The following is a 20,146-nucleotide window of genomic DNA, read 5'->3' as shown; positions in this document are numbered from 1 at the left end:
AGGGTTGCTGAGGAGTAAGTGAATTAATAAACACATATACAACCAGTAAGCATTCTCTTCCTCTAGTCCATAGCCAGACTGAGTTTTGTTGTTTGCTCTTGAGATGCTGGCAAGACCTCTTGGAGGCTTCAGTTTGCCCATCTGTGAAATGGGTCTAAGAATGGCACTGAGCACTCAGGATCATGGTGGAGATGAAAGGAAATGGCATGTTTCCATACACAGCTGGTGCCTAATATATGTTAGTTTTTTCACTCCCTCACATCTTTAATTCCTAGCACCCTCTACCTGCAGATGACTTACAAGTCAGGAAGGAGCCAGGAGTGAAACTGGAGAATTTAATTCCTAATGGATAACCTCCAAGATCAGAACATCTGCCAGAGTTTCCCCCCCACCATCCCAGATGGGGGGCCCAGGCGAGGCTTTGCCGATTGTCACAGTTGAGGTGGTGCCAGGACTGAGTTTGGGGAGCCCCAGTTGGCCACTCCTGGCCAGGACAGAGTGGCAGGTGTGGTTGAGGGCCGGAGCAGCAGCAAGAGAGAGGCAGGCAGGCTTGTGGAAGATAGGGGCAGAGCGAGGCTGTCCAGGCCCATCTGCCTACTCACGTCAGGGCCCCAAGCCTCCTTCCTCTAGCCCCAGTCGGCCCTGGGGGCTGGGGGACAGGCTGTTCGGGTCAGGGGCCTCCCGGTCAGGTCCCCAGGAGCCTCCGCCACCAGGGTCGACGGTCTCCAGTCGCAGGGCTGGAAGCAGGCCCAGGCTTCGAGGCACAGCCGGTGGGAAGGCCCAGGGCCCAGGCAGCCCAGGGGTCCCCTCCTCACTGCTACCTCGGCTGCTACTGCTGTGACCCCTGTCAGGGGCTACCCGAGGCAGCTGGCGGCTCTGGGGTGAGGGGCTACGGCTGCCACCCCGGCGGCGTTCACGGGAGGAAGGACGGAGAGCGAGGCTCGGGAAGCGGGCGAGGCCAGGGCTGCGGCTGCGGTGTCTCTTGGACTTGCCAGGGCTGGGGCTGCGGGACTTGGGTGCGAGCAGCTCCAGAGTGCTGTCGTCCTCGCCCTCGGAGCTGGTGCCTGAGCTGTCGGTGGTGCTGCTGGCTGATGCTGAGGTAGGCAGCGAGATCTGCAGAGAACATTAGCCACTTGGGGCAATCCTGCTCTCTGAGCCTGCCCACTTCCTCCCTCCGTGTTGGCAGACCCAGAGAGGTTGGGGGCGCTGGTCTGAGATCGCAGAGCGGAACACAGAAGATGCAACATTTGACCAGGACTTCTTTGAGGTGCCTTGGCCCTAGAGTCTGATCTGTTTACCTGAAAGGGTTCAGTGACGCCAATGAGGATGCTGTGGTGGTGGCTATAGTAACCCAGGATGAAGTCTCCATGGCCCTTGGGCAGTGATTCCTCACTGAAGGTCACCTGGTGGGCACAGGGGTAGAGGCCCAAGCTGGGGCCAAGGGGTAGCCTCAGGACCCCCTCCCCCAAGCAGAATCCTGGTGTCTCCAGGGCAACGGGGCCTTCTTCCAACCCTCCTCTCCTTGTAAATACCTGATAGATATTCCCATCTACTTCTTCATGTTTGGCCCAGACATAAGCCACGTAATCCTTGCAGTGGCGGAAACCCACCTAGGAAAAGAGGAACCAGGGTTGGGACACCCTAATGCCAGCAGCCTCCCAGCAGAGCATCAAACATGCAACAAGCCAGTGATACTCCAGGGGGGCTGCAGGCCCCCTCCTTCCTTGAGAGCCCCGGACTCCTGTCCTTCTCACCCGGTACAAGCCGATCCAGTCCCAGGAGCTCCGAGCAAACACTGTTTCCATGCGGTACCTCACCACAGCCTGCTCCGGCCGTGCCCATTCATCGGCTACCTCCAGCCGTACCAAAGGCACATCATCCCTGTAGGCAAACTGCCCAAGCAAGGCAGGGACAGAGGACAATGTCAAAGGAAACCCGGGAGCATCTCACATACCTAGGGCTCCTGGGTAGTGACTCATGCTTGTAATGACGGTATTACTGGAGGCCGAGGCAAGAGGATTTATAGTTTGAAGACAGCCTGGGCAACACAGCACGCTCTAGGCCAGAATGGGCTATATGGTGAAACACTGTTCCAAAAACCTGGTAAAAACCAACCAAACCCAAACAAACAAAAAGTCCTGCCTTCATTCTGGGCCCCCTTTTATCCTTAGCTTTCTTAGGAAGCGAGTGGAACACAGCTCTGAAGTCAGCCAGTTTTAGATTTGGCCTTGGCTCAGCCATTGTTAGATTATACAATGGGTTACTTCCGCCGCTTTTCTGAACGGCAGGCCCTTGTCTATAAACTCAGAGGCCCTTGTCTAGTTTTAATTTTTTTAAAAATTTTGTGTTATGTGTATGAGTGTTTTGCCTGCATGTGTGTCTGCACAACATGTGTGTGCCTGGTGCCTGAACCTGGAGTTACAGATGGTTGTAAGCTGCCATGTCGGTGCTGGGAATTGAACCTGGTTCCTCTGAAAGAGCTGCTAATGAATGCTTTTAACCACTAAGCCCTCTCCAGTGTTCAAGGCTCTTTCTTGTTTTAGACCTGGGACTGTACTACTGATTCCCTGAAATGCAATTTGTAACATATTCCTCAAACTGCTTAGGTGCTCACTAAATAATGTGCCTAAATGCTAGCAAAGGGGAGAGGTAAAGTCCTGTGGTGCATGAGATTCTGGGAGAAGCTCCGTTTCCTGGAGCCAACAAAAGCCCAGAAATGGGTGGTTGGCGACCTCAGTTCATTTTCCTGTTCTGTCACTAAATTGTGTGACCTCAGACAAGGCCCTAGCCGTCCCCAAACTCCGTTTTCCCATCTGGATTTTACTATTAAGGGCCCACTAATAGCGGCCTTTGTCATCAGTCCATGAAGACAAATTATAATCCTGAGTGTTTTCCCCTAGGACCAGCCAGGACAACCAGGAGAGTCACCTGGAGAGGTGGAGTTTTTGCATTGGCAAGCAGCCAGAGTACTGGCCACCTGTGTCCCTAAGAAAGAGCTCAGGTGGTGCCAGCCTCAGGCCTTTGTCTGGTCCCTGTTGATCTGGTTTCAGGTTTCCTTCCCTCAGCCTCTGAGCCTAGCTGTTCCAGAAGAAACCAGTACATTCTCTCCCTGTCCCAGGTTCCTAACAGAAGGGCAGGTTGAAATGTGCTCCAATGTTTTACAAGGTCAAATTCCTTCAGAGGCATAGTGGCCCATGTCCATAACCTTAGCACTTAGGTGGAGGCCGGTGAATCAGATTCTAGGATGTCCTTGGTTGGAGGCCAGACCAGGCTATAAGAGACTGTGCTCAAAAGGACAAGAAAAATAAAACAAATAAACAAACAAATCCCCAACCAACTAAAAAACAAGTCCTGTGAGATGGCTCAGTGCATAAAGATGATTTATCCTCAGGATGACCTGAGTTAGTCCTTGGAATCCACATTTGGGAAGAGAGAACCAGCTCCCAAAAGTTGTCCTCCGACCTCTTCCAGGGAGCACACACCTATACACATAAGCAAATGTAATTTAAAAAAAAAAAAATCAAAGCAAGGGGCTTGAGAGATAAATGGCTCAGTGGTTAAGAGTACTGTCTGCTCTTCCAGAGGACCTAGGTTCAATTCCCAGCACCCAGATGGCGACTCACAACCGTCTAGTTTCAGAGGATCTAATGCCTCTTCTGGCCTCCACAGGTACCAGGCACACAGAAACACACACAACTAAAACACCCATATGCATAAAATAAATAAATAAAGAGCCTCAGTTTCTCCCAACAGTAAAATAGGGAGGAGACTCTGGACATTTCAGAGCCTAAGGCATTCAGGGGTGATGTATGTAAAGTGCCCTGTACACAGTCTAAAATGTAGAAGATATCTGGTAGGTAATTTGGGGTTTTGTTTTTGAGACAGAGTCTCAGTGTATTTCAGGGAGGCCTGAAACTCACTGTATAATTCAGACTGGCTTTGAACTTGAAATTCTTCTGCCCCAGCCTCTAAAATACTGTAATTAGAGAAATTTGCCACCGTGCTTGGTTCAATTGGTAATTTTTATTGTTGTTTGACCCTGGGGTCTCACTATGTGGCCCAGGCTGGCCTTGAACTCTTGATCCATCTGCTTCACTATTCTGAATCCTGAAATTACAGGTATAGGCCACCAGCCCCAGCTTTCACCAGCTTTTTAAAAAGTTATTTTCTTTTTCTTTTAGTTCTTTTTGCAATGCTGGGATTGAACCTGGTGCCTTGCCCATGCTGGGGAAATGCTCTGCCACTGAGCTGCATCTCAAGCCCCAGGAAACATTTTTTCCCTATCCACCACAGGAAGGATGTGTGTGGCAGAAGTGCTGAGAGCCTCCAGGTGAGGTCTCTGATTCAGGGCTGGGTCTGGTGGCACATGCCTATAACCCTAACACTTGGGAATCCGAGGTAGGCGGGTCATGAGCTTGAAGGAGCCTAACACAAAGCAAGAAACGATCTAAAAACCACAAAGGCAAAAGCTCCCACCCCATCCCTGTCCCAGAGTTCACAAGAGGCCAGGCTTGGGCTGATTGCCATCCCCAGCTGAAATAGTGGCCGATTGATCACGTGACAAAGTTACCAAGGGAAACATTCTTTGGCCTGCAGGGCTCCTTCTTATCAGACCAAGAAATCCAGAAAACACAGCTTAGGTTTCAAGGTTGGAAACATGGGATCTACCCTGGTCTGTTTCTGCCACCAAACCTTTATGTGACTTGGGGCACACAACCATCTTGGTAGGCACCTAAGGTTACTCCAGAGTAAATCATAGAGTTAGACTACATCACCTGCCAAGCAGCTTCTAAGACTATGGAACTGCTGTCTTTTACGTTGGCAACTAGGAACCTCAGCTTTAAACACAATAAAGTCATCCCTGAGCATCCGAGTGTGTTTGGTTTCCCGGATAGACACTAAAACCCAAGGATGCTGACGTGCCTCATGTAAAACAGTATATAGTATGTGCATGTAACTTGTACATCCCTCTATATATTTTAAATTCTTTCTAAAATACTTATGATACTTATATAATATAATAGCATAATATGCAAATGGCATGGAGGTAGTTATTACACTGTACTCTTTAAGGAAAACAACAAGAAAAAGTATATATGTTCAATATAGGCACATGTTTTAAAACAATATTTTAAAATGTAAAAAAAAAATTTTTGTGTGTGTGTGTTTGTGTGTGTGTGTGTGTAAGGGGGGACCCACACAAGCTAAGGGCATCAGAACTCAAGGATCTGGAGTTATAGGTGATTGCAAGCTGCCCCATTCAGGTACAGGAAACGGAACTTGGGTCCTCTGCAAGAGCAGTAAGTTCTCTTAACTGCTGAGCCGTCTCTCCAGCCCCGCCCCTCCTGGACACATTTTTCTCCAAATATTTTGATCTGGAGATCTGGAGATGTGGAGACTGTGACCTTAGGCTAAAGTAACTATTTTGAGTTTGATGCTGAGACGGAACCCAGGGCCTTGGACATGGTAAGTAGGCAGGCAGTCTGCTAACCGATAGATCCACAACCTGGCTTTGTTGTTGGTGTTTTTCCTCTCTCTTCTTCCTCATCACTGTCCCACTTCATAATTCCTGTTCTATTGATAAGGTGATAATTATTCAATAAATTAACAATGAATGACTATTACCTGGGCTTTGAGTAAACATTTTGATTTGCTGAGCTTATTCTATATGTGATTTTTTTTTTTTTTTTGAGACAGGGTCTCATATAACACACAGACTGGCTTCAAATTCACCATGTATCTGAGGCTGATCCTGAACTCTTGATTCGCCTGTTTCCACATTCAAATTTTAACTTGTTGCCTTAAACATTTCTTGGAGGAAGGAAGTCAGTTATAGATAGTGGAAAGATATGAGCTCTGCAATCAAACTGTCTTGAGTTCAAATACTTCCTTTTCCTCTTACTACTTACTGTATGGCCCTGAGCAAGGGAGGCTGTATCCCTGCCACAGACAGTCTCATCTGAAAATGGAAATTATAACCCTACTCCCTCCTTGTCTGAGAAACTGGATGCTGTTAAGGACAGGTTACTTATGGATAGAGGATGCTCAGCTTGGCCAAGCGTCATGAGGGGAGGATGGGCCAGGACTCACCTGCAGAAGGAACTGGGCAGCAACAGGCTTGTGGTCACTGACAGTGTACTCCATGTGGCTGCGGTAGCTGTGCTGGGTCACCTGGAGCCTGTGACTCTCTCGTCCTGAGGGGCTGGGACCTCCACCTGGAGTCTTGACCTTCCACAGAATACGGTCTGTCCAGGCTGGCTTCCGCTTCTTGGCACTGAGAAGGAGAGAGTAGCCTGAGTTTCGGGGACTGGGGTGGGGGTGGCGAGGGTCAGAGCACAGTCCCAGCCTTATCTTCTGCCCCGATTCTCACAGGCTCCCTTTCCCTCATCCCACCCCATCTCATGGCTTACCTGGTATCATATTTGTTGGTACCCACATCAAACTTGAAGGTGGGAGCGAAGTTTAGGGGCCCTTCCTGGAAACCTTTCAAGATGGGCCACGTGTTCTTGGCCATGTTGAGCTGTGGGGGTCCAGAAAGGCAGAACAACAAACTGCTTGGGCCTTGCAGCATCCAGAGATGGGGCGGGACAGATGAGGGCGAGGGCAGAAACCTGAGGTGCCGGTGGAGTTCCGGGGTGAGGGAGGGAGAAGAGGAGTCTTACCTGGTCCTTTTCCCAGAGCTGATGGAGTTGGTTGCTGTCTATGGCAAGCTTGACAAAGTGTAGGTCGTAGCTCTCAATGCGGAAGTTCAGGTCCCCAAACCAGAATACAAGGCTGCTCCGGGGTGGAAATGGGGGTCAGTGGGTCCATGGGGTGCAAGGGCTCCATCTAGGTCTTTTCTGGCACCTATGCAAGCCCATAGCACTGGTGCCTTTCTTTAGAGGTACCAATGGGTGGGAGCTGCCAGAGCCTTCAGTCAGCCGGGGAACGGAAGAAAATGGGGACAGAGGAGTAAGAGGGTCTAGGGAAATTAGGTTAGGATCCTCAGCAAGAAGGTGCCCCTCGGCAAAGATCCACCTTGCAGGATCCAGCCCTCTCCACCAAACTGCTATCTGCCTCCATTTTCCTGCGGGCAGTATGGGTGGGTCCCTCACACAAGTCAATGGGTCACCTCTCCACACCCACCCCAACCAACAGTCCGCAAACTCACTTACTCATGATCCAGGATGCCGTGTGCACCGGGTCCCTGGAACTGCTGGAGGCTAAGGATAGTTTGAAAGTTATCCTTGCGCTGCTCCGCCTTGTCCATGTGTGCTGGCAAGTGGCAGTTTAGGAAGCATAGCATGTGCCCGAAGGCTGCTAGGCGCACACTTACTCCGCCCTTGTTACCCTAGGGGTGAGGTGTGACAGGTCATGGGCCCCCCGACCTGGGCCAGGAGGAGAGTCACTGGGCTGATCATAAGAGCAAGTGAGGAGCAGAGGAGGGTTAAGCTTAGGAGGGGATGGGTTCCAAGGAAAGGAACTGCATGCTGGGACAGGGAAGGGACAGACGAGGGGTGCAGTCTGAGGGAATGGACGTAGTGATGAGTGGTGTTTGGGTTGGGGTGGGTCTCGTGAAGGATGCAAGCGTGAAGGGGGGATCTTGCAGACCACACTCACCCAGTAGCCACCCAGACCAGTCCTCGTACAGTCCGTCTGCACGTCCCGCAGGAAAGGCAGGTGGTAGTACTTGGCGAACAGCAGCAGGATGACGCCCTGCATCCTCACGGTGCTCACCTGCAGCGGGAGACCTGTTGGGGTCCCCCAGCCTCTGCCTCCAGCCCCCCACCCCTTCATCTCTAATTCAAAGACCCAGCAGTCCCCTCAGAGACGGGAGCAGGAATCAAAAAGGGTTTCTGCTTCCCACGAGGGTGTCGTCGGTATCATTACCAGCACGAAGTTGAAGGGCCCCAGAGCATCCATGAAGAGCTCGCTCCACTGGTCGGTGAAGAGCGCATCCTTGAGTCGCTTGTTGATCATGGAATTGACTTCTTGCAACCTGGAAGTTGAGGGGGAAGGGACCAGCCATCAGACTGGAGGGGCTAGTTCAGAAATTCCTTCTAAAGGTGAGCGTCCAGGAAGGTCAAAATACTCAGGAAGGGACCCACCCACACGGCTCCTCACCCTATGGCAATCATATCTGCACCATCACCGTCGTGGCCACCGCCCAGGTGAAGAAGAGATGTGACGTCATCGGGGGGCATAGCAGTCCCCACGTTCCATGTAACCACAGTGATCCTGGAGGCAGGGGCATGGGTGATTTTACTGCTGGGCACCATTTCCCCACCCTCCCTCTCGCTCACAGGACTCTCTCTGGAGAGTTAAACAGAGGCAGGTGAAGATCTAAGGGCCCTTAAAAAGGCACTTCCTGGGAAGATAAACTGAAGGACAGTATTTTCTAGGGTCCCAAAGTGGGCCTAGCAGTGCGTCCCACCCCAGGATCAATTTTTAGGGAGGTAAACTGAGTAAAAATACTCCCCCCCCCCCCCCGAAGAATGGCCAGTTTCTGCTTTCAAGTCCCAGTAACTTTCCACCAGAGAAAGTCCCTCACCGGAATCCAGGGTCACTCTTGCAGGTAGGCTGAGCCGACCAAGAGGAAGATGGTGAGGTGGTGGCGGAGGCTGGACTCTCTTGTGCCGGTAGGTTAGGGCTTGGGGACCTGCCAGGCCCTACACTCTGAGTGCCAGGTCTTGGGAGTGCCATCTCGGGGGGTGGGGGCACACAGGGAGAGCGGTTGGGAGAGCGACTGGGGGAGCGGCTGGGAGACCGAGGTGGCTTGGGCAGAGGTGGGGGCACAGTCTGGTTGGAAGGAGCTCCTGGCCTAAAGGTGGGGGACAGAAGTCCAGGGGAGCGGGTGCCGGGCTCTGGAAGGCCTGGGCTCACATCCAAGGGCAGGGTCTGTGGTGGCGGCGGCAGGACGGGATCCTCCGGGCTGTGGCTGTGGCGTGGAGCCTCTGGTCGGGCTCGGAAGGAGGGGGAAAGCCGGGGGTCTGAGGAAGCTTGGGCCCTTGGCGGAGACGTGGCAAGAGTAGCTGCCTGAACCGGAGTCTGGAGACACCCCTCTGCAGGGGGAATGGGCCTGGGGACCACAGCATCCTTCTGTCTAGCTGGCAACTGTCTCTCCGAATGAGGGACAGATGTCACAGATGCTGGAGTCAGGATCCGCTCCTGAGAGGGTGACAGAACAGGACTGGGCACTGGGGAAGGACTGGAGGGGGACTGCAGAGGCTGCTCCTGAGACGCCAGGGCCAGGCTCAGGCCTGAGGCTGACGGTGCTGGCTTAGGTCCCACGGAGGTGGGTGACAGCTGCTTCTGGTCCCTGGAAGTTGGAGATAGGATGGGCCCCAGGGTGGCTGGAGGAGGCCTTGGCATAGCAGAGGCGGATATTACTAGCTGCCCAAGAGAATTTGGAGCCAGGATGGAGACTGAGGCGGCCGGTGGAGGCTTTGGTCCTGCAGAGGCAGATACCACCAGCTGGCCCACGGACGTTGAAGCCAGGTTGGAGCTGCGGTGGGCTGGAGGTCTTTTCTGTTCTCCAGGGGTGGAGAGTGGAGCTAGGATGGGTCGGGGAGATGCTAAAGCCGGCCTCGGCCCCTCTGAGGGAGGGGGCACAGCTGCTCGTGGTCCCACTGGTGCCAAAGCCAACCTTGGTTCCGAGGGTACTGGGCCTGTGTTCTTTGCTGGAAGCTGAAAACTTGAGCTCACCTTGTAGAGGACAAATCAGTGACTCAGAATGACTTTTACCAAGGGCTCAAGTCTCCACTTCCATATAGACTCCAGCAGCCCCATACAGCTAAGAACAACATCCTAATCTGCTCTAGGTCAGTTTTTCTCTCTCTCAGAAGAGATGGGATACAAAAGCCATGTTTCTATATTAAACTTTAAAGTTCTTTTCACAGATGGACAGACTAAGACCCTGAATGGACTGAGCAGAGCATGACCCTGAATCTGAAGGCTCTCCTCATCTTCTTGGCTGGCATCGACTCCACCTTGACCAGCTTCCAGGGGAGCTCTCCCTGGAGCCCCTGCAGCCTGGACACCCAAGTCTGTCCCTGTGGGTATGGGGATACAGGGTCCACCCAACTGGGTGCCTTTTCCTCCCTCCACAGTTCCAGTAGCCCTTAGGTGCCCCTCACACACCACCTAGCACTCCCGACCCCTTGGTCACAGCCTTGCCGGTGCAGACTGGTTCCCAGTGCACCATGCGGGGTCAAGAGCTGGCAGCTGAGACCGTCCTCTGCGTTCCCATCCCAGCTCTGTGTGATTTTCGGCAAATGCTCCTCTGCCCACAGCCTGCTTCCCATCTGCTAAACAAGCGACCATAGGAAGGGTCCCTGACCACACTACCTTCTAAGGTGTGTGTGTTCAGGGTGAGCAGCCTGGACTTTTAACCTTAGCACTTCCCAGAACTTCCTGAGTGCTGGAGAGTAAGCCCACCCTCCCGGTGAGTGTGGTCTGCCGCCACGCCTCTCCGTGCCCAGGCTGTGTACCCTCTTATCTGCCGGTCCTCTCCCCACAGGCAGATCGGTGCCCTTTATACCTGATGGGTGGAAGGACAATAGCTCCCCTGCCTTGTCCATCCTGTTTACGATGTTCTCAGTCTCCAGAGGCCAGGAGAACTCGTCCTTTGCCAGGGAGGACAGAAGAAGGTCTACATTCGCCCCAGGGTGGCCCCATCCTGCTCTGGAGACGCAGCTCAGTCCCAGTCTCTGTCCCCGTCCTTCTCGGATCAGAGAACCTGAAACTCTATCTCCACCTCCCTCTGTGAACTCCGCTCTTTGAGGCTGCATTTTGGATACTTTCCTTGGCTCCAAGTGTCCCACTGTGTGCCCCCTCCCCCCAACCACCATACCGCCTCCAGCACTAACAACTTAGACATCCCAGATGTCACAATTCTAGTCTTCAGACACAAACCCCCTCATTTTGCATTGGCTCAGAGAGAACAAGCAACTTGCCCAAGGTCACACAGCAAAGCTGGAGAACAGCTGGGTCCCCTGATAACCATCCAGAGAGCTTCTGGGGGGTTCTGGGCCATGGCTGATTCCATTTCTCTATGGGCATCCCATCACTGCCCCTCCAGGGTGACCTTTTTGCCCAGTCCCTGGTTGGTGGGCACAGAAAAGTACCAGTCCCTTAGCCACTTAGCTAGGGGCACTAGAGTGCCTGCAGAGTGTGTATGGTGGGGGAGTGTGAGACCAGGGATTAGGAATAGGAGCTAGGGTTTGGGGGCTCTTACCTTTGAGGGTGTCCCAGCTTGCAAAACCCCATGGGGCACTGGCAAGGGTCCCAGGCCAGTCCTGGTACCTGGCCTGGCACTACCACTGCTGCTCTGGCCCTCCATGTCTGCAGCCCCCGGCAGCCCAGCCTGGCTCCCTTGGGTTCTGGTTCCAGCTCCTCAGCTCCCGGGAACCAGTGACGTCACCAGCCATTTCAACCTGCTGAGAATTTAAAGGCACAGGCACCCACTTCCCTTATTAAAGGTGGCCAGGGCTAAGTGGCTAGCCCCTAGGAAAACTTCAGGCTGGCTGCTGATGCTGGAATATCTGTGGGCAATATAAGCACCTATCAGCCTGACCCTAATCCCTCCTGGACGATGGAGGAGACCCCCCCTCTTTGCCCCACCCTCCAGACAGTAGGCCAGACCCACCCTTCCTCCAGGGAGGGCCACAGACACACCTGCAGGTAAGGTAGGGACAGGTGGTTCAGAGGTCAGCAGCCTCTTCTAGGCCTCAGGAACACCAGAGTCCCTGCCCTGTCGTTTTTTCCTGACTTCCTGATTAGCTCTGGACTTGGCTTGGCCCCCACCCTTGCCCCATTTTTCAGCCTTGGGTCAGCTCCCCCTCCTCCACCCCATCCCTGTCTGACTTATTCTTCCCATACCCAAACCAGACAGTCAGGCTCCATCCACTGGAGTCTCCTCTCTTTCACACCCAGCGCCAGCCCCTCCTCTTCTGCAGACATCTCGCCCTCGGATGTCCCCACACTCAAGCCTGTCCCAGTCCAGTCTCCCTCTCTCTAACTTGCACTCACTGTGGCTGTGGCTCTGAAAGGCACTTGTCAAGGTCACCCCATGAACTGAAGCGGTCCTCTGCATTTCAGTGGCTTAACCCAGGGATCCAACCAACTTGAACCAGTGGGGGAGGTGGGGGAGGAAAACTGGGGAGGGGAGGGGTCCAGCAGTAGGAGAGGGGCTGGGCAGGAGAGTTAAAGAGAGGCCTGCAGAGCTTGGGGGGCTGACACATATTATCACCCCAGCACCAGGGAGGCCAACATAGGAAGCTTGCTGAGAGTTTGAGGCTAGCCTGAGCTACAGCATGAGTTCAAAGCCAGGCCAATTTGGCATGCATAGGGAGACTTCGCTCAAAAAGCCAAAACCAAAAACAAGCCAAAACTTCACTAGGCTTCCAAACCTTAAAGATCAAGACCCGGAACAGGGCCTGGTGCCCAATAGGAACAGGGGTGTGTTTGATGAATGAATGAATGAATGAATGAATGAATGAATGGAGAAGAATCAAACCTGTAATTTCAGCACTTGTAAGGTAGAGACAAGAGAATCAAGAATTCAATGCCATGGTGCTGGAGAGATGGCTCAGCAGTTTAGAGTGTGATTGCTCTTCCAGGGGGCCCAAGTTTGATTCCTAGAATCCATATCAGGTGACTCACAACTGCCTGTGACTCCAGCTTCAGGGAATTTGATCCTGTGAGGACCCACACACATGACACACACACATCCACACAGGATGAAAAATAAAAGTTCAGAGTGGGCCGGGCGGCAGCGCATGCCTTTCATCCCAGCACTCGGGAGGCAGAGGCAGGCAGAGCTCTGAGTTCGAGGCCAGCTTGGGCTACAGAGCGAGTTCCAGGACAGTCAGAGCTACACAGAGAAACCCTGTCTCGGAAAAAAAAAAAAAAAGTTCAGTGTCACCTTTTGCTATAAACACTGAGCCCCCCTGGGCTGTGTGAGAGCCTTGCTCAGAATAAGAAAATTCAAAAGAAAAGAAGAGAGAATGGATGAAGAGGTCAGATTCGGCCAGAGATAAACGTAGGCTGTGGATTTTTGTCCTCTCCACTCTGACTCCTCTCAGCCAAGTTATCCTTGGAATCTGAATTCATCTAGGATTACCAGATCGTACCAAAGATGACTATACCCAGGTCAGGCAGAAAATGTTCAGTCTTTTGTCTGTTTGTGTGTACGTGTGCTATTTATTTATTTGTTTGTGTGTGTGGTATATGTACTTGGTGTGTGCCCATGTGTGTGCAGGAGCATGTGCCCAGGTGCACACATGGGGAAGCCAGAAGAGGACCTCAGGTGCCTTGCTCTCTCATTCTCTGTCTTATTCCTTTGAGATGGGGTCTCTCAATCAATCTTGAACTAGTCTGACAGCCGTCAAGTCCCAGCAAGGCCCCCTGTCTCTGCCATGCACCTGCTCCGTGTTAGGGTTTCAGGTGCGCACAACCATGCCCAACTTTTTACATGGGTTCTGGGGATTTGAACTCAGGTCCTCAAGCTTGCACAGCAAGTTCTCTTATCTACTGAGCCACTTCCCTGGCCTAGAACGTTCAGAGTCCTGTGCCCAGAGTCCTTGTAGGTCAACAGCCATCTCTGCATTTTCTTTAGCCTGGGCCAACTCCTATTTGAAGTTCTTGGGAGCAGATACTGCAGGCTTTTTCCTGGCTGTGCTCGATCTTCTGGACTCGCTCCGAGTAGGGCCTGTGTATCTGGATCAGCGTCTTTGTACAAAGACTCAGGCCAGTGTAAAGCGTGGGATAGAAAGGTATTTGGAGGGCAACGGAGGAGATGACTGAAATGGTGGATTGGTTATGAACCTAATGAGGATGGCGGAATCATGGGGCTGATGGCAATAGTAGCAGTGGGGTGGAAGGGATGGATGGTACAGGTGGAGGCCATGGTGGTGAGGATGATGTTGGTGCAGGTGGTGGAGTGCCCCGGCCAGCGGGGTCCTCAATGGGGACCTGAAGGGAGGGCCGGTAGATGGGAGGGACAAGAGACACAAAGAATGAGAGCAAGACAGGATGTCTGATCAAGCTCCAAAATTTTATTTTCCTCTTAAGGCATATATAGGTGGGGGGCAAAGGGTGGTACAGGCAGGGAGGGGACTTTAATCATGGGTTGTTCGGCCAGCAGGGAATGTTGCTATGTGGATTATCTATCTACCCTTGCCTAACTGCCTAACTGCAGCGCGGTCACCTGGTTTCTGAGAAGAGGTTCTGGTGCCATGGAGACTTAAGCAAGGCCTCAATCCAGGAAAAGAGGAGAGAAGCCCAAATATGGCGGCATGTGTGTCAAGGGTCGCTTAGGCTTATGGCTCCTGTCAGTGGAGGTGCTGATGGCAGATGCAAGTGAGAAGGCACAGGTGGTGGTGAAAGCCATGGACTGCAGGGAGAGTGGCAGTCAGTGGTGATGAGGGTGGTAAGGTGGAGGAGAAGTGGAGCAAGGCGGGAGCGTGGCTTTGGCGGGAGCGTGGCTTTGGCGGGAGCGTGGCTTTGGCGGGAGCGTGGCTTTGGTGGGAGTGTGGCTTTGGCGGGGGCGTGGCTTTGGTGGGAGCGTGGCTTTGGTGGAAAGGGTGCTGGGAGAATTGGAGGTGAAGATGGGAGTGTGCCGAGGGAGAATGAGCCTGACCGTGGTCACCGTGGTCACCAAGAGGGAAGGGAGCCTGGGGCTCACCTTGTCCAGCCCTTCAGCTCCTGCTTTACAGATGGGTAACTAGGATCCTCAGGGGAGCCGGCCTCTGATGCGATCCTGGTAGAGTTTAAGGGTGCAGATTCAGGCCTCCAGGACCAATCCCAGGGCTCAGAAAGGGGTCCCTAGGCCCTTTGACAGCCGTGCAAATATCATGAAATGAATGTCCAGGTCCCTCCTCTGCCACCCAGGATTCCCCGTTATCCCTGCTCACTGGGCTCAGAATGCTGCTGGGAACTTTGCTTCTGTCCCTGTCACCACTGATTTACCTGGGAGGTCACTGAGAGTCCTGATCCGTGTAAGGAAAGTAAAAACACGAGATGCTTCCTGCGTTTGCTGTGATGATTAAACAAGCTATACATCGAAGAAGTTAGCTTGGGGCATGGCACCAGCAAACTGTTAGTAAAGCTAGTCTGTAGTCATCACCATCATCACCATCTGTTCCAGACCACCCATTTAGTGGATATTGAAACTGAGGCCTGGGGTGGTTGTATTCTGGGAAGAGAAAGGAAGGGGAAGGGGGTGGCAGGGGGTGGACCCCTGCTGAAAAGAGAGCTGGTAGGAGCTATATTTGAGCTTCTAGAAGGAATGACTAAGGAGGCTGATAACAGGCTCCGGGGCTCAGGGCGGCAGGCCGGGGGCAGCTGCCAGGGAGAACCGCCCCCCTGGAGACGGCTGTCTTTAGAGGCCCCTCCCCGCTCCGTGCTTTGTCTCACTCTGAGGAATGTGCCAGGCAGAGGTTCAGCTCAACCTGCCACTTTCTGGAAACTTCTCACACTCCCCTTCAGACTGTTGAGGTCAGGGATAGGAAGGGAGAATCCTGGAGGGGAAAGAGTACTCCAGCCCCTCTCCCCATCACCCCGTGAGCCTGCTCAGAAGGTCCCCCCCCCCCCCCCCGTGACAAAGGGAGACGCTGAAGCTCAGGAGAGTACAGGGTGGACAGTGCTCCTCGGGAGGAGGGAGAGGGGTAATTCTCCCCTACAGAAGAGGTCACATGACTGCTGCAACCTTGCTTGGTGGAGGAGTCTGAAGTGACAAGTACAAGAGAAAAGCCTGGGAGCCAGTGGACGGCTGGGGTGTGGGAGAGTCACCTGAGAGAGGATTCAAAATTTGGTTCTGTGCACTCCTGGCCTTAGAGCTCAGATTAAACACATGAGCCGGCAAAGGAGAGAAGCCTTTTCCCTTTTCCTCTTCCTCTCCCTCACTCCTCCTGACTCTGCCCTTCACCTTCCTCCCTGCATCCCAGATCAGACCCACGGTCAATGAAGTCACCCCGTGGCACTATGTGGGAGATGTCTCGAAAGGTCCGGAGGTAAGCACCAGGGAGGATGGAGGATCACTCCTCTTCTGGGGTCCTCATTGGTAACAAGTGGCATGCTATAGATCTGGCTCCTCATTCTCATTTTGTGGGACAGACGGATGTTATCCTCGTTCAAAGGCTGTTTCTCCACCCAGGAAATGGACTGGAGGAGGAGTGACTTTCCCAAGGTCACACAGCTGGGACTGAGCTCAGACATCCCTCCTCTCCCTCCTCCGTTCCCCCTCCTCCCAGGCAGCCAGGCACCCGATGTCAGCTGCTCTGAAGTGAGTGGCTATTTTTATTCTGGTGCGAGGGACCTGCAACAGCAGAGCCATGTAGGTTAGAAGACTCTAGGACACCGGCCTCAGCAGGCAAGGAAGTACTTATTGCAGTGACAGGACCCTGCTAAGCTTGCCTGGGGGAGCTCTTGTTCCTTGCAGACTGCCCTTGTCCTGGGCTCCTTGCAGACTGCCCTGTCCTGGGCTCCCGGGTCTCCAAAAACGTTTTCGTTGGAGGTCAGAGTAAAGCATAGAACCAGAATAAGTTCGTGGCCCTCATCCCATACCCATCGTGAACTCTAACCTTGACATTGACTGAGACTTGATCCCATGCCAAGTCTGACCCTCTACTCCAGCTCTCAAAAGAGCTCTGGCCATCACTTTAGAATTATTCTTTGGCAGGTCACACATTGACCTGATCTAACCTGATAAAAGGCTGATCCCATCTTAAGACCTTCATTCTGGACCCAGACTCAGCCCTGATCCTAAACTAAGCTTTGAACCCCACTCACAGAGTGATTGCTAACCTCAGCCTGGATTAGCTCTCATTTGAGACAAAGTTCTGGCTCTGATATAACATGAAATACTGGTTTTGGTCCAGAACCCTGAGCTTAATCATTGACTGGCCCTTGATCTCATAATGAATTCTCACCATGTGTCATGCAAATTCTGTTTATTTTGGTCATAAATGGAGCCCTGAACCTGGTCAAAGTCCAAGTTCTGAGCTTTGTTGTTGACTGAACCATAACCCTGTCATATACTGAGCCTTATTCCTGGCTAAAAACTGAATCCTGACTCCATCCCAGGTTTAGTTCTAAACTTACTGTGCTTTTGTTATTGCTGTTGCTATTGGTGGTGATTATCTATCTATCTATCTATCTATCTATCTATCTATCTATCTATCTATCATCTACCTACCTACCTACCTACCTACCTAATCTATATCCTGAGAAGGCCTCACTATGTAGCCCAGGCTAGTCTTGAAGTTGCGATCCTCTTCCATCTGTCTCCCTCCTCCTCCTTCTCTGAGACAGGGTTTCTCTGTGTATCCCTGCCTGTCCTGAAACCCACTTCGTAGACCAAACTGGCCTCGAACTCAGAGATTCTCCTGCCTATGCCTCTGGAGTGCTGGGATTAAAGGCGTGCGCCACCACTGCCTGAATCCTTTCTTAAATCTTTACTTAAACTAAAAACTGCCCCTGACTCTGATGAACCTAAACTCATCACAGACTAAGCTTTGGTCCCAACCTACCCAAGGAAGCTTCTGGCCTAGACTGCACACAGCCCCCAAAGGGGTATGAGTTGTGAGCAGGGCTCTGTCCTGGAATGTCTTGTGCTGCTGATGCCAGAATGTTCCTGGTATTGTTGTGGCCCTTGTCTCCATTGCGGGTCCCACTAGCTGGTGGTCAACCCTCAGCAGGCCAAACTGTGGTCCAACAGCCACAGCATCCAGGTTAATGCAAAGAGAGTGGTTTGGTGGCATCTGTCCAGTGAACAAGGAGGGCCCATGGGGCCCTGGGGTTTGGGTGTGTCAGCAGAAAAACCACAGGCTCTGTGGGGCCTCTGGCTGCAGCCACCCTGGGGCCCCCATTAAGACAGATGGGGGGTGGGGTGGGGGGAACTAGTGGGTTATAGTTCATGTTGTTTTGTAAACAAAATTTACTACTTGTGTTTAGCTGACATAAACTTACAGAAAATACAGAAAAGGGTACATACAAAGGAGGAAAAAAGTTGCCTATAGTTTCAGCCTCCAAGAGATAGCCATTTTTAGTTTTGGATTTTTCCCCTTTTAGATTGTTTTGATCTGGTCAAATCTCTTTGTGTATTCCCTGCTATATTGACCCTCATCACATGTGTTACCAGCTACGTCTCTCTTAACAGGAACTGGGGATGTGGCTGATCTTGTTCCCAGCCTTAGGAATGGGTCAAAATTGGTCATTCCAATGAGACATTCTCATGGCACATGATTGGATCGTGGACAAGCTAATAGGATATAAGACTTTTGCTGGGAAATTGAAAAAAAGGAACTTATTTTCCATCCTGGGAAGTTTGAAAGAAAGGAAGGAGAAAGGAAACCCACCCTCCCTCTCTTAGAAGTGGATGATGTCATCTTCATCAACCATACCCTTTTTATTTAAGACACTGCATGGCTCTGGTTGGCTTGGAACTCATAGAGATCCACCTGCCTCTGCCCTCTGAGTGCTGGGGTTAAAGGCTTGTTCTTCCACCCTCAGCTTTAAGATCAGTTGCTGCATGTATCTATTGTGTGTGGGCATGGGCATGCCGTGGCTTGCTTGTGCAGGTCAGAGCACAGCTTTCAGGAATTGGTTCTGTCCTACCTTGTGAGCTCCAGAGATTGAACTCAGGTCGTCAGGCTTTACAGCAAACACCTTTACTTTCTGGGCTGCGTAGACAGTCCTTCACTTTATTTTTTGAAATGTGCTGTCTCACTGGGCCTGGAGCTCACATGTGGCTAGACTGGCTGATGAGCCAGCCCACAGTACCTTCCTGTCTCCTGATGCCCATTACAAACATGGCCTGGTACACTGGCTTCTTATATGGATTCTAGGGATCTGAACTCACGTCCTTGTGCTTGTCTAGCAAGTACCTAACCCACTGAGCCACCACTGCAGCTCTAAGCTTGTTCCAAAATCATAACAATCAAGCCAGTGAGAAGCAGATGGAGGGGCTTCTTACTCTGTAACCAGATTTGGCTTTGAGTTTGAGGCAATTGTCTTGCCTCCACCTCCTGGGAGATGGGATTACAAGCGTGCACATCAGCACATGGCTAAAATCCTTTGTGTATGTGTGTAGTATTTTTAAAGATTTCTTTTATTTGATATGTTCTCATGTTTTGTCTGTATGTATGTCTGTGCACCACAAGCGTGCAGTGCTCACAGAGGCCAGAAGAGGGCATCGAATACCTGGAACAGGCATTAGATGGAGATGGTTGTGAACTACCATGTGTGTGCTGGGAACTGAACCCTGGTCCTCTGGAAGAACATATTCATACTCTTAACACTGGGGCCACCTCTCTAGCTCCTCTGTGCATGTGTGTGTGTGTGTGTGTGTGTGTGTGTGTGTGTGTGTGTGTGTGTATTATTTTTGAGTCAGGGTCTTATAGGTTCAGTTGGCCTTGAACTCACTGTGATATTGAGGATGACTTTTTAAAAATTTTTATTTATATTTTATATATGTGGATATTTTGCCTGCAAGCAAATCTGTGTACCACATTTGCTCCCCCAGTGCCTGCAGAGGGTAAGCTAAGGCATCAGATCCCCTGAAACTAGAGTTACAGACAGTTGTGAGCTGCCATGTGGGTGCTGGGCATCAAACATGGGTCCTCTGGGAGAGCATCCAGGGCTCTTCCCTGCTGAGCCAGCTCTCCAGCCCCTCTGAGGATGACTTTGAACTCTGACCCTCTTGCCCTGTCTCTTTAAGTGCTTTCATTATCATGGTCAGCGTTCACACTGGTGTAGGGATCCAAACCCATGTCTTCATAATTGTGCAGCAATTGAGCCTACATGTTACACGGTCCCCCACTCAAAAATCCATTTTTTTACATTTACGTGTGTGTGTGTGTGTGTGTGTGTGTGTGTGTGTGTGTGTGCCCATGTGCATGAGTGCTTGACACCACACACATGTGAAGGTCAGAGGACAATTTGTGGGAATCTCTTCTCTCCTTTTGCCATCTGGGGTCTGGGAATTGAACTCAGGGCATCAGACTTGGCAGCAAGTACCTGTAATCACTGAACCATCTTGCTGGCCCCCCAAATCCCATTTTAATATGCATTTTTAAAGTGGTGGAATAAGCTCGGGAAGGTAAAAATACCTCAGATCACAAAGCAGCCTTGGCTGAGTGTTGACAGGGTTCTCTGGATTCAGTGG

The 20,146-nt window shown here is 51.9% G+C and overlaps 1 protein-coding gene across 2 annotated transcripts; it reads right to left on the bottom strand.

Moving 5' to 3' along the window:
- Positions 1-321: 321 nt before the first annotated feature.
- Positions 322-11,397, bottom strand: Inpp5j (inositol polyphosphate-5-phosphatase J). Of its 2 annotated transcripts, XM_028870691.2 has the most exons (13): positions 11,216-11,395; positions 8,531-9,684; positions 8,104-8,217; positions 7,870-7,978; positions 7,600-7,716; positions 7,155-7,330; positions 6,663-6,774; positions 6,411-6,520; positions 6,091-6,274; positions 1,755-1,892; positions 1,533-1,610; positions 1,299-1,403; positions 322-1,113 (listed from the first exon to the last, which is right to left on the bottom strand). In XM_028870691.2, exons 1-13 carry the CDS (start codon positions 11,318-11,320, stop codon positions 604-606), a joined length of 3,012 nt encoding a protein of 1,003 aa, XP_028726524.1. In that variant the 5' UTR covers positions 11,321-11,395; the 3' UTR covers positions 322-603. The 2 variants fall into 2 exon arrangements, with proteins under 2 accessions (XP_028726524.1, XP_028726525.1); XM_028870692.2 differs by lacking the exon at positions 322-1,113 and having other exon boundaries at positions 1,305-1,431; positions 11,216-11,397.
- Between the last annotated feature and the right edge of the window lie 8,749 nt (positions 11,398-20,146).

Source organism: Peromyscus leucopus, chromosome 7 (genome assembly GCF_004664715.2).
Source record: "Peromyscus leucopus breed LL Stock chromosome 7, UCI_PerLeu_2.1, whole genome shotgun sequence".
In the NCBI taxonomy this organism is placed as follows: domain Eukaryota; kingdom Metazoa; phylum Chordata; class Mammalia; order Rodentia; family Cricetidae; genus Peromyscus; species Peromyscus leucopus.
The sequence above is the reverse complement of the archived record's forward strand: the minus strand, read 5'-3'. Positions and strand labels throughout refer to the sequence as shown.